This window comes from Leopardus geoffroyi, chromosome A1 (assembly GCF_018350155.1).
Source record: "Leopardus geoffroyi isolate Oge1 chromosome A1, O.geoffroyi_Oge1_pat1.0, whole genome shotgun sequence".
NCBI classification, from domain to species: domain Eukaryota; kingdom Metazoa; phylum Chordata; class Mammalia; order Carnivora; family Felidae; genus Leopardus; species Leopardus geoffroyi.
Window position 1 is genome coordinate 97,573,655 of NC_059326.1, and position 14,115 is coordinate 97,587,769.

The 14,115-nt window shown below is 45.9% G+C and overlaps 1 protein-coding gene across 2 annotated transcripts in view; it reads left to right on the forward strand.

Annotated features, from left to right (window-relative positions):
* TNFAIP8 (TNF alpha induced protein 8) overlaps positions 1 to 14,115 on the forward strand; it is a 132,999-nt gene that overhangs the window by 65,024 nt on the left and 53,860 nt on the right. The window contains exon 1 of one of the 2 annotated variants that reach the window (XM_045486646.1): positions 4,072 to 4,408. The exons of the other annotated variant lie outside the window; for it this stretch is intronic. Coding sequence (XP_045342602.1) covers positions 4,396 to 4,408 — 13 coding nt within the window. The 5' untranslated portion in view covers positions 4,072 to 4,395. Of the gene's footprint in view, positions 1 to 4,071; positions 4,409 to 14,115 lie in introns of those variants that run through there. 2 annotated transcript variants of the gene reach the window in all.

Consider the following 14,115-nt stretch of genomic DNA (forward strand, 5'->3'; position numbering starts at 1 on the left):
AAAGCATACAAGAGCTGTATTCATAGCTACAAAGGCAACTGAAAAGAGTTAGACGTTGTTTTTTTTAAGTTTATTTATTTATTTATTTATTTATTTATTTATTTATTTAGAGAGAGAACCAGTGGGAGAAGACAGAGAGAGACAGAAGGAAAGAATCCCAAGTAGGTTCTGCACTGTCAGCACAGAGCTTGACATGGGGCTCAAACTCACAAAACCCTGAGATCATGACCTGAGCTGCAACCAAGAGCCGGATGCATAACCAACTAAGCCACACAGGCACCCCTTACAGCTTTTTTTTTTTTTTAAAGTTTATTTATTTATTTTGAGAGAGAGAGAGAGAGATAGTGTAAGTGGGGGAGGCTGGAGAGAGAGGGGGAGAGAGAATCCCAGTCTCCACACCTGTCAGCACAGAGTTCATGTGGGGCTCGATCCCATGAACTGTGAGATCACGACCTGAGCTGAAACCAACAGTCGCATACTCAACCAACAAAGCCACACAGGCGTCCCTTAAAGCTTTTTTTTTTTTTCTGTAAGTTTGTTTATTTATTTATTTTGAGAGAGAGAAGAGAGCGCAAGGGGGGGAGGGGCAGAGAGAGAGGGAGACCGAGAATCCCAAGCAGGTTTGATATTGTTTTACATAAAGCTGTTTTGTTCCATGAATCTTCCTGATCTTTAGTTCTGTGGCTCTTTCTTCCCAAATGAAGGAAGTGAGCTGAATATTTTAACTACAGATGCTGGGACTTCTTGAAGCAGCAAACTTTGAATGGATCCGAGCCTATAAGATCGAGGCATTCTGGTCTCAAGGGAGAGAAGAGGGAGGGATGTCTTAAGGATATGCCCCCCCCCCCCGCCCCGCCGTCTAGTTTGTAACCCATCCCGATGTGTTGATTTTATTCTCCATTGCTGGAGAGCTTTCTCCAAAAGCAGAAATTGGCCCTCCCTGACTATGCCTGGAGCATGTGCGACAGGGCCCTGCCGCCATGTTGGCCGCTGTGATTCTGTACGCCTCTTCCTCCAGTCTTCCCTCCCCTTCACGGTGCTGCTTCTCCTCTCCAGCAGTAGTGGACAGAGTGGTTCTTGGCAGCCACGTAGCCATGCAGCTACCACCAAGGTAGTATTTTAAGGAAACATGAGAGAACAGTTCCTCTGTTTAGACGTGGTATTTCTGCTCTTTACAAAAACTGTGTAGGGGCGCCTGGGTGGCGCAGTAGGTTAAGCATCCGACTTCAGCCAGGTCACGATCTCGCGGTCCGTGAGTTTGAGCCCCGCGTCAGGCTCTGGGCTGATGGCTCAGAGCCTGGAGCCTGTTTCCGATTCTGTGTCTCCCTCTCTCTCTGCCCCTCCCCTGTTCATGCTTTGTCTCTCTCTGTCCCAAAAATAAATAAACGTTGAAAAAAAAATTAAAAAAAACAAAACAAAACTGTGTAGCTTGGAATTGCCAATGCGTTAGTGTCTGCAAGGTCGTAGGGATTAGAATCTTTTTAAAAAATGTTTATTTATTTGTTTTGAGAGAGTGTGGGAGCAGGGGAGGGGCAGAGAGGGAGGAAGACAGAGAATCCCAAGCAGGCTCCGCACTGTCAGCGCAGAGCCTCACGTGGGTCTCAAACTCCTAAACCATGAGATCATGACTTGAGCTGAAACCAAGAGTCGGATACTTAACCGAGCCACCGGGTGCCCCCCTAGTGATTAGAATCTTGGACTTCCAAGAGGAATAGTATCTTGGCATCTTCTCTGACCCTTAGTCTCTGATGAAGTTGTCATGGCATTAACGGGCCAGTGAGAATTTGGGGACATAACACAAGGATTGAAGAAGGATGGTTTCTAAGGTGTAAAAGTTCGAACCATCATGAGGTAGTCACATGATAATGTAGGCTATAAAGAAAATAAGTAATGGATAATATGTTTGTAAATTGGCATTGATTTGGTATCTCTTTCAGGCTCCTCTCCGAATTAGTAGTAGGCATTTGGTTTAAAATTCAGGTCAACAATAATGCTCGTTGCTATTTAATCCCTCACTGTACATCCCGTGGTTCTCTTTACGTCCTGATAGGGATTCTGTGAGGTAGATGATGTTATTCTTATTTGAATGAGAATAAAATCGCTCAGAGAGGTGAAGTAACTTGCAATACTATAAAACCAGGAAGTGGCAGGGCATCTGGGTGGCTCGGTCAGTTCAATGTCCGACTTTGGCGCAGGTCATGATCTCGCAGTTTGTGGGTTCGAGCCCCTCATTGAGCTCTGTGCAGACAGCTCAGAGCCTGGAGCCTGCTTCGGATTCTCTGTCTCCCTCTCTCTCTGCCCCTCTCTCATTCTCACTCTGGCTCTTTCTCTCAAAAATAAACATTAAACAAAACAAGAAACACCCAGGAAGTGGCATAGCTGGACTGTGAACCAGGCCTAGCAGACTCCAGCATATTTGTCCATTGCATTCCACTTGGCTTCCTTTTTGCTGAGTTTCTGGTAGGCTCAAGACAGTGTTATTGCTATGGAGGATAAAAATAAAATCAAGAAACCTACCGTGTATGGGACACCTGGGTGACTCAGTTAGTTAAGTGACTGACTCTTGATCTTGGCTCAGGTCACGATCTCACAGGTTTGTGAGATGGAGCCCCGCATTGGGGTCTACGCTGACCGTGTGGAGCCTGCTTGGTATTCTCTCTGTCTCTCTGCCCCTCCCACAATCATGCATGTGCTTGTGTGCACCCTCTCTCTCTCTCTCTTTCCTCTCTCTCTCTCCAAATAAATTAACTTAGAAAGCAAGAGGAAGAAAGAAAGAAAGAAAGAAAGAAAGAAAGAAAGAAAGAAAGAAACCTACTGTGTAGTTGGGAATAAGACAGGTATGCCCCTAAAGGTAATTCACAGACAACCTGTGATAGGTACCCGGAATGTGTTACCAAGGAAGTTGAACTGAGGTGCCATGGGGGTTAAAGGGAGAAGCTGAGGGGCTCCTGGGTGACTCAGTCAGTTAAGCCTCCGACTTTGGCCCAGGTCATGATCTCACGGTTTGTGAGTTTGAGCCCTACTTCTGGCTCTGTGCTGACAGCTCAGAGCCTGGATCCCGCTTCGGATTCTGTGTCTCCCTCTCTCTCTGCCCCTTCCCTGCTCGCACTCTGTCTCTCTCTCTCTCTCTCAAAAATAAATAAGCATTAAAAAAAAAAAGGGGGGAGAGGATGAGATCACGCATGCTGGTTGGGATGCTCAAAGTCTTCGTTGAGGCAGTGCACTTGGAATTGGGCCTTGCAGGACTGGTAGAATCTTGCTCAGTGGGGATAGATAAGGGAACAATTTGTGGGTAGTAGCGATTATCAAATGTACAGGGAAATCAATAAGCTTCTAAAGAGACTATTAGATAATATAGATGCATGTATCTTTATATATGTCCATGTGTGTCTTGTGTGTGCCTGGATACAGTCACCCACACATTCTTTATAATGACCTTATATTCTTTTGGGGGCACCTGGGTGGCTCACTCGGTTAAGCATCTGACTCTTGATTTTGGCTCAGGTCATGATCTCATGGTTCCATGAGCTTGAGCCCTGCGTCCAGCCCCCACAGACGATGCAGAGCCTGATTGAGATTCCCTCCTTCTGTCTCTGCCTCTTCCCTGCCTCAAAATAAATAAATAAACTAAAAAAAAAATCTTAAACAAAAATAAAAACCTTCTATTTTTTCAAAATCAGAAGACTAATGGTTTTAAGTCACAACATTGTCCAAACTCTGTTCTCCACTTCTACCCAGAACAAGAATATGTCTAAGCAGCAGTTACTATTAATAGACATTCATGTTTATACCGGCCAGGTAGGAATGAACTGGTTTTCTTCTTTTGTGTCATTTTTCTTTTCCCCCCCAGGCATCTAACTGCTGCCTTTTTTTTTTCTTTCTAAGTATTGGCTCTTCTTTTCTAGCATGTTGAAACGTTAGACTTCCTGTTTCTGCTTGATTTTGAAATTATCTCCTGTTCGCCTATCACAGGTAATCCCTGGGTTTCTGTGTAGACACAGTTTATGGGCAGCCAGTGCAGGCAGCAACCAGTCCCTTCCCATTGTGGATGTGGGGACCTCTCCGGATTCACAATTAAAGGCTCCATAATGCATTCCACTACAGGTGACGAAACCCAGCTCCCAGAATAACAAGCAAGACAGCTTTTAAAGTGACTGCTGTTGACCAGTGTCTTCTGTGCATTTGTTTGGTAAACGTATGGTGGATTTTTTTTTTTTTTTTTAAAGAATGGTATAAATTCTTTGGAATTATTCTCGGGGGAAGGCTGACTCTTCCTGAAGGCAATACAGTTACCATAGAATCCCTATCAACAGAGTGGCCGTGTATGTTCCTCTGGTCTTTGTGACTACCAAGACGCCGTGAAGCCGTCCTTCTGACTGAGGACGGGGGCAGGAAATGCTGAAACTAGGTGAGTTAAAAGTGCCCTCAGACTAACTTGGTGTAATATGTTGGAATTTGGCAGAATGTTCAGATGACTAAGTAATGTGGTGTTGCTGTCTGCAAGGGAATAACATTTGGTCGCGGCTTTGTAAAGTGGTTGTGTCGAACAAATCACTGCTTTTCTTTTTTCTGTAACTGGGTGTGGGTCCCTGGTGTTGAGCTGACGGAGGTATGAAATAGTGTAGGTGGAAAAAATGGCATCTGAAGTTTGCATGTAGATGGTTTCGTCTGTAAACAAAGGATGGAAATGCTTCAGAAATGGGACTCTGAGAAGGTGGCTTAGCTTTTTCAGTTCAAGTTTCTCCTTGCGCCTTATCCATCTGCTTAACTGCAGGACGTCTCTAGTTCCCAGTGCATTGGCCAGTGATCTGCAAACACATGGGTGTTTATTTCTATTCTCCTGTTGTGTACATGTTTGTCAGACTGTTTCTGCAGTCACCATTCTCCCTAACGGCCAATCGACAATTTTACCCAGCATACATATAGGCTCGTGGCCTTTTAAAACATGTCTTAGGCTCATTTTCAGCCATATTTAAAGCTGCTACACGTAGCCTTAATTTGATTTTTGAGGTTGATTTTTGAGATAAATTGCAAGAGTTTTTGAGCATTGAAATAGAGCATTTTAAATAGCCTTTAAAGTTACATACAGATTTACACATTTGTTCAAGTCTGTGCATGATATTTGATGAAGTCTCTCTAAAATTTTTCTGCTCAAAAGGCTTTCTGGAGCTTACACTGAATACAGAGAAGGAATCAGAAATTGGAAGACGTAGGCGGGCATTAGTATATCTAGATTCTTGGCCCATTAATGGAACCTTGGCAGCCGGTGCAATTTCTCAGAGACAGGACTTCTTTTCTACGGAAGTGGTCACCTGCACGTCATTTATGTTAAATGTGCATTTGCCTACCAGATGCCCAGAGCTGTGCGTGTGATTCACTGTCTCCCTTCTCTATATATGCACATGGGCACAGGCGCATTCTATCAAATATATAAAAATGGTTTACGTGCCTGTGACAGTATCTCATGGCGTAGATGCAGTTGAGATCAGCGCCAGTTTCGGCCAGGAAGGTTTCGCGGACAAAGCGAGTTTTGCGGGGAATTCCAAAGGGAGGTAAGGAACGCATTTTTGGCAGAAGGAAGAAGCGTATGTGAAGCTTCTAGCGCTGGAGTGATTAAGCCAGATGTATTCCGTGAGTGAGCGTGAACCATATGCGAGCGGGTTGAAAATAACCAGGCTAGTAGGGAAGAGAAGGCAAGGGGTACTTGTGGAGGAGGACTGGAGAGGCTTGTGGGGAGCTGGAGTTGTGTGTGTTGCTGGTTTTCCCACTTGGATGCCCGCACAAGGCTGGCCATGTTGCCATCTAGTGGAGCCGGTGAAAATGCACCACCACCTCTTGTACCTTCAGGTTGAATTCATCCTGCGGTATCTTAGCAATAGGGAAGCTAAGGAATTTTACATAAAGAATTAGAGAGAGGAGATGGGTAACCATGAGCACCCGCCCCCCCCCCCATAATATTAGTTTTGACTCTAGAAAATGGAGCTGAATCCCAATATAAAGAATTTCTTACAGACTGTCTGGAGGTCCTGGTGTCACTGAGGGTGCAGGGGGTACCTGGCAGGAAGCAGCGTGTGAGAAGTTGTACAGCACAATGAAAGCATACCACATCTGGCCCTGCGTTGGCTTATTTCATGTGGTCATAGAGTCCATCCCAGTACAGTGGTGGCAGAGGAGAGCTCCCTCACCAGAGGCACCACAGACTTCGGGACTGGAGGACACTGTAGAGGGCCATACACCCCCCTCCTCCCTTCCACGCATGTGTGCCTGCATCCATTCAGCAAAACTTCCTGAATCTCTGTAATGTATCAGGCTCTCTTCCAGGTACTGGGAATACACCAGTGAAGGGTGCAGATAGAAAACCCCTGCTCTTAAAAAAAGAAAGGAAGAAAAGAAAGAAAGAAAGAAAGAAAGAAAGAAAGAAAGAAAGAAAGAGAAAGAAAGAGAAAGAAAGAAAGGTAGAAAATAAGGAAATAAAGAAATCCCTTCCCTTGGAATGCTGACACTCTGGTGGGAAAGACAGGTGACAAATAAATGAGTAAAATGTATAGTAGGTGGGATACTGTTAAGTGCTAAGATGGGAAGCATTTTTTTTAAATCTACAATAGGGGGTAAGGATGGTTGTGCATTTTTGTGGGGTGGCAGGGGTAGAGAGAGGATTTGCAAATGTGTGTCCTCGCCGAGAATGTGGTATTAGTCTCTGCTGAAGGTATCAGGAAGCTAGACCTGTGGCTATCCTGGGAAGAGCATTCCAAGCAGGGGGCAAGCAGATACAAAGGCCCTGAGGTGGGAATGGTCCTGGTGTGCTCCTGAAACACAGCAAGGGGATTGATCGGATGTGCCGGAGACGTGGGGAGGGGCAGATAAAGTCAGGCCATGGGGGCAGTTACAACGCACTGGACTTTTCCCAGACGTGAGGTGAGAAGCCATTCCATCTAGCCTAATCTTCTCATCTGACAAATGAAACTTAGGACACAGAAGTTAGGTCAGGTTCCATGGCTATCCAGCCTCATGGAGCCAGACGGGGCTGGGATGAGAACGTGCCTCTTAACCCAGCCTTCTTCCTGCCACCCTGCCTGCCCCTGTGGGGACGTGCGACCACACGCAGGCTGAGGCTTCCGAGTGCAGTGGTCCTGAAGAAGCCAGGAGCTGTGGGCTTTCCCGGGCAGCTCTGTTAGCGCCTCCTGGTCCCTCCCTCAGCGCGTCCACGGCAAACACAGAAAGGAGCAGACCTCTTATCTCAGAGGACCCTTCCACCAAATATGCCTTCCTCAGTTTCATAATGGAGAGAAATCCTTGGGGTCTTCCTAGCAGTTCAACCCCGAAACCTACAATCTCAGGAAGGCTCCCTTTGTTCGTTATGCAGTTATCTGGATATAAGTTAATGTAAGACGTCTATCTTACGGTGTTGGATCACAGTTCTCGCCATGAGAGTTAGTAAGATTGAATAGTAAAAGTTATCTTAAATGAATTTGAAAATAGGATCTGCCGGTAGGAGAGGTAACCACTGGTTGTCATCAAATGCAGCTGGACCTGGACAGTTTGGCCCAATATTCTTTGCCCTCTGGCTTTGCTGGGAGCCTGGTCAAGCCTTCCCCGCCCATCCCTTCTTCCTGCTCCTTTAGATCTTATGACCCTTGTCCTCTGGATGTGGGCCAAATCCTCTAATCTCACTTTCTGGCGAACATCAGACTAGTGCTAAGTATAGAGAACGACCGTGTTGTCCCCCACAGCGTCTCCTCTCTCTCGTCTCCCACAGCCTGGATCCTCCGGACAGAGTAACAGGAGGTACAGGCACAAGGTCGGTCCCAGCGTGTGAAAAAAACTCACCCACGACTCGCTTGCTCCTTCCTTTCTTCCAAAACAAAGCTCTCAGCATAAGTGATGTGGGGTTTACATCATCTTATTTGGCATGTACATTTATTTGTATAATACTTTCTTTTATTTTTTTTAAGTTTATTCATTTATTTTGAGAGGGAGGAAGGGCAGAGAGAGAGAGAGAGAGAGAGAGAGAGAGAGAATCCCAGGCAGGCTCCATGCTGTCGGCACAGAGCCCAATGAGGGGCTTGAACTCACCAATTGCAAGATTCCTGAGCTGAAACCAGGAGTCTGAAGCTTAACCCACTGAGCCATCCAGTCACCCCTTTGAATAATACTTCCTCTCATTTCCTCCTTCCCTCTCCTCCCTTCCTTCCTTAGTTTCTTTCTGCCAACAGAGGTACTTTCATATGTTCATTTGCCTATGTTCTTTTTCTTTTTCTTTTCTTTTTTCATGTTTATTTTAGAGAGAGAGAGAGAGAGAGAGCACAAGTTCTGGGGGAGGGGCAAAGAGAGAGGGAGACAGAAGGTCCGAAGCCATCTCCAGGCTCTCAGCACAGAGCCCCCACGGGGGGCTCAGACTCACGAACCATGAGATCATGACCTGAGCCAAAGTTGGGTGCTCAACCAAATGAACCACCTAGGCACCCCAGCCTATGTTATTTTTAAATGAGCTCTGAAATCCCACTACCTCTAACTATCAGGATCAGTAGTTAAGTTCTTTGTTTCTCCCTGGAGCCTGAGAGCACGGTTCCCTGGGGTCTTTTGGTTTGGGATCTTTAGGAGAGTGGGTGCTCCTGGGGGTGCTTTTACCTTTTCCTACCTTGCAAGTCTTTCTCTTTTTGCCCTTCAGAAAGGCAGCCATCCCTTGTGGCAAGGATGTTCCCATATCGGGTTCATCAGGAGGCCCCATCAAGGATGGTGGGACAGCGCCATACTGGGAGTGGAGGTGGGAACCTCAAGGACCCAGGTCCTGCCTCTCTGACCCTCTTCCCTGTGTATGTCACTGAGGTTTCTCAGCATCCCCCACCTTGGGCCTCTGCGCTTGGCCACCACTGCCATCAGACAGGCGAGACTTGGCTCTGCCAGAGAGAGAGGGTTCCAGGCTGTCCCCTGGCCTTTGTTAGGCAGCCAACTTGAGGAAATGGGGGAGGAAGTGATGGTTACCTGTGTATTCTGGGGCTGCTTTACCCACTGTCCTTTAGGGGCTGGACATGTGTTAAAGCCAGAGGCAAGATTAGAAGTCCTCAAGCATGCTCCTCATTCACCTTCCAGAATATTCTATCAGTGATGGCTCTTATTGTACAAGAGAGAGAAACCCCAGCTTAGATTGGCTCAGACAGAACAGAATTTTTTATTAGCTTACATAACTGGAACGAGATTTGGTTTAGCCGCTCAGTGATGTCAAGAACTCATTTTCTTTCCAATTTGCCTTCTGTGGTGAGTTTCATCCTCAGCCAGCTCCTCTCATGATGGTTAAATGTCTGTAGCAATTCTAACTTTGTGCATACAGCACACCATCCAGGAGGAGAGACAGAATTGGCTTTGGCAGCTCTAACAGTGGAACAAATGGCCTTCTCCAGAAGCCCCCAGCAAATTTCTCATGTGTCCTTGTCTAATCGTAAGCCAGTTTATTGGCTGTAGAATGTGGTGTTGAGTGGCTTAGGTTTGTGTTGCCTAAACCAGTCACTCTATGGCAAGGGGGATAGGATTACCGGGGCAGAGTTAAAATGGTCAGGGCTGAACATGAGAGGTGAGGCTGGGGTCATTTTCTCCTTCAGATAGCAGCCTGTGGGGATGGAAGTGATGTCAAGTGGGCCACAGTGTCTACTAAACAGACTTCCTTTCAGTGTGGTTTTATTTCCTCCCTGTTGTTTCTTACTTGGTGACTGGCTATGGTATAATACAGTGAATGGAGCCCGGCATATTGGATTATCAGCACCCCCTGAGCCCATGACAATGACATAGGTGCTATCAGGGAGAACTGGGACATACTCTCTATGCAGCACAACAGCCCTGCAGATCAGACAGGGAAATTCTCAGAGGTCGTTAAAGCATCCCTAAGGTATCATAGACCTGGTCTGGTAAGCCTTGAACACTGAGAGTAAGAACTAGAGAAAATTAATTACAGGCAGGCCTTCAATCTATGGTAATTATGTGTCCCTGTAATAATTGAAGTCCAGTATAATTTTTCTTTTAAAACACTGCAATAAGGCCATATTTTCCTTTAAAGACTACCTTTACATTTTAAAGATAGGAGCTTAACTGCCATATTGGGTTATTTTATCTATTTTATTTTTGAGAGAGAGAGAGAATTAGAGAGCATGGTACAAGCAGGTCAGGTCAGGGGCAGAGGGAGAACAAGAATCTCAAGCAGGTTCCATGTTCAGCACAGAGCCCAATGCAGGGCTCAATCCCACGACCATGAGATCATGACCTGAGCCAAAATTAAGAGTTGGATGTTTAACCGACTGAGCCACCCAGGCACCCCAAGTGTGACAGATGTCTTAAATAGCTACCAAGAAGCTCGACTGACTGAAGGCTGGGTGCAAACCTGTTGTACTGTCAGGTTCTTTGAAAAACACAAGTGTCTCTTACGGCCGGTGGATGACTCACAACTAAGCCTAAATGAATTCACTGGGTGTTGGTAGTTGGAGCCAAACTTGGTGTTTGTAGTTGGATACCACAGATACTATAGCATGGCCACAGCTCACTGAATAGATGGCTTGTTTCCTTTGCCAAGCCAGCCTTGGATACTGGCTGCTAGGCTCGTGTTGTGTCACATCTAGACGTCAGGGGTTTTGTAGGAGCAGATCAGACAAGGCAATATCAGACAGTTACTGCTGACAGATACTTCTGTTAAAAAGTGGTTTCAGATCCATGGTCACATGGCTTATCTTGGGACTGGTGAGCCCCACGTTGTTTTTGGCCTCCTGTTTTGTTAAGAGTCTGATTACAAGTGGTATTGCACACTGTTGTGGTTTATCGGTTTTTAGGGCTCTTTTTGCTCAATTACCCTGAAATGGTGAAGTCTGGAGCTCTACCTTGATAGGACAGAGGCTGTTTGGTTAGTTTTGATATCAGTCTGTGTGAACCAGTGGTCCCAAACTCAACTGTCTACAAGAACCAGGTAAGAAATATGAACGTGGAAATACAGCTTTCTGTGAACAATTGGAAGTCATGAGGCCTGGGGCCATCTTGGAGAGAACGGGTCCTGTCTCAAGGCCTTGAGGTTCAGATGCAAAATGAACCGTATCTGGTCCAAGAAAACCCTGTGGGGCTGGATCTAATCCTAAGGCTACCAGTTTGTGATTCTTGGGCTATGAATCCGCTAACTTCAGCTGTCATTGACGTGTTTGCTCAGCTTCAGAGAGGTCACATTTTCTGGATATCAGCCCTTTTTAATTTGGTTGTTAAGTAGATTTTAGCTCTTTCCCTTAGTTATGAGACTATCACTGGGATAAGTGGGCCACCCTAACTTTTACTCACAAATTGGAAATACTTCAAAAGAAATCACGTCCTCATGAATATCAGTCCTTTGGTGCAGGGCCTTTGGAGACTGAATCAACTTAGAGAAGCAACTCGTTCAAAACAGCTCTGAGTATTTTACATCATTAAAACGCTTTGCGTCACTAAAAATAAGGGCCCCCCAAGCATTTGAAACTCACACTCTTGCGTTGCAAGATGTCTGCTCCATTTATTCATTCCTCTTTGCCTTTTCTCTGAGTTAAGCTGGCTTGGGTTTAGGGACCAGAGTGGTTTCTGGAACGGAACAAGCTCGTGTTCACTCTTTCCCTCCCCTTCCAGGCCTCTCCACACTCTTCATTTCTGTCTCCCTGCTTCCCCCCACTGCTTCCCCGTCCCCACCGTGAAGGAACAAAGAAACCAGTGAATTCATTTAGGCTTAGTTGTGAGTCATCCACCAGCCTTAAGAGACACTTGTGTTTTTCAAAGAACCTGACATTACAACAGCAAATAGGACAAATTTTAACCAAACGTCTGCTTCTCTCTAATGAGAGCGTTTGTTGTTAACTAGGATAATTTGGGGCTGGGGAGCCTCCCAGGCACCCCAGAGATAACACCTCCTGCAGCCCTGCTTCGGCTAAGATCTGCTGGACCAGCACCAGCCACTGAGCATGGAGGTGGGTGTTCGACTTTATCCTTCTTTATTTACATCATTCAAACTCCTGTCAGTGGCCGTGAAAATTCCTGCAAATGTGTTTTTGTAAGGGATGGCTGGTACCCAGCTTCCCTGTGTCTGGCCAGTGGGAGAGATATAGGGATTTAAATGTTCCTTCAGCAAAGCCACTCAGTGAACACTGTGCTAAAATTGTGCTCTTTTGGGGCGCCTGGGTGGCTCAGTCAGTTAAGCGTCTGACTTTGGCTCAGGTCATGATCTCGCGGTTCATGAGTTCCAGCTCAGCGCCTGGAGCCTGCTTCGGATTCTGTGTCTCCCTCTCTCTCTGCCCCTTGCCCGGCTCGCACTCTCTTTCTGTCTCTCAAAAATGAATAAACGTTAAAAAAATTTTCTTTAACTGCTCTTTTGATAGTGCATTCTCCCCAGAGTACTGTCTCAACTTACTCCTTTTAGTGAGACTTCATAGAGGAATCGTCCCCAATTCTTCCTCTACTTCTTAACAGCAATTTATTCCTGAACCCCTTACAATTTGGCTTCTGTCTCTACTCACGTTACATCACCAGGAACCATTCTTCCTTCTTTCTACCTTCTTCTCCAGTCCTTGACTGATTCCTTGACCCCCAAGTTTTACCTCAGGCATCACTTCTTTCAGGAAGCCTTCCTTGATTGACTTCCTCCTCCAGGACTGATTTATGTACTTGTCCTACGAGCTTTTCGTAGCACCCCATACTTTCCTGCTTTTGCATTTATACTATATTTTAATTAGTGCCTTCCCCCTCCCCTTACTGTAGGCTCTGTGAGGAGAGGCACCATGGTTGTTTTATTTACACCATTTGCCTTGTAAATGTTCAGTGAATGTTTGCAGATGGAAGAACTGTATAAATGAAGACAGCGTCTGAACACTGCCATCTGTGGCTTCCTCCAAAGCAGGCACTGAACCCCGGTTTCCTCCATCAACCTTTGGTTCTCTCCTGGTCCCTTGGACCTCCACGTAGTAGATGCAAAGGGATTGTTAGAGGCTGTCCATAAAGGTGACATCTGACTCTGAGGAAGAAGACAGGTGTCAGGAAGTCCTGACCATTTATATGCAGCTGCTTCATGACCAGGCAGTAACTCTGTATTGCTCATATTGAACACATGATGGCTACCTGTCGATGACACCAAGGGAGCAGATGAGTTTTGAGGGTTCTGACCCCTAACAGAAGAGGACACATTGCTTAGAGATCCAGGAAAATGGGCGGTGATGATTTTATCATGACCATGGGGCGGGGTGGTGGCGGGAATCTTGAATATCTGTTCGGAGAGAAACATAAACTAATGGTTCGGGGAGCTGATAAGTATGATACTACTGATAAGTAGGCAGTACTGTACTTTCAGGACCATTTAAGGAATTTTCCAGATAATTTTAACTCTATGCAATTGTGCCTTACTGATTTTAGGACCCAGCTTCCCTCCTCTTACCTCTGAAAACATGACTCTGCTATGTTAACAGCATTACGTCTGCTCTGTAGATGTCTATGTTGCGAAGGGCTTTCTAGAGCCTTTAGGAACGATGTGAAATCTTGATCACATGCATCTTCTTGTGTGCCTTGAAACTGGATGGGAACCGTTGCTGTGGGTGGAAGGACGATGAAAAAGGACTTTATTAGGCAGGATTTAGTGAGCAAAAAAGTAGGTTCATATCTCTATTACAGAATTGTGTGATCAGTCTGCTTTGTAAAAAAAAAAAAAAAACAAAAACAAAACCCACAATAATAATATAATAGTACTGTTCTATAGCCTTTTAGTGCAGAGGAGATATTCTATGCAGTCTGTTTTAGAAATATCTTCATCAAAATCTCTGGCTTTTTCGAAGCAGAAGCACTTCCCAGAAGAGCCCTGGTCACGTGGGAAACTGACTCGACAGAAAACACACAAGCATATCCCCACATTGGTTGCCCTGCTCAGACCTCAGGTTCAGAGTTGTGAAATGGAACTCCTCCCCTTCCCCCTTGCCACGCCTCTTCCTCTCTGGACTCCCCCTCTTCTATTGTCTGGCTCCCTCTTCCGCCAAGTGAGCCGGGCTCAGAGCCTCCTAGTCAGCTTTGCCGTCTGTCCTCTCCTTCTGCTCTGGCCCCCTCTTCTGTTGCAGCATATGGTATGCTTGTGTTAAGATAACATTG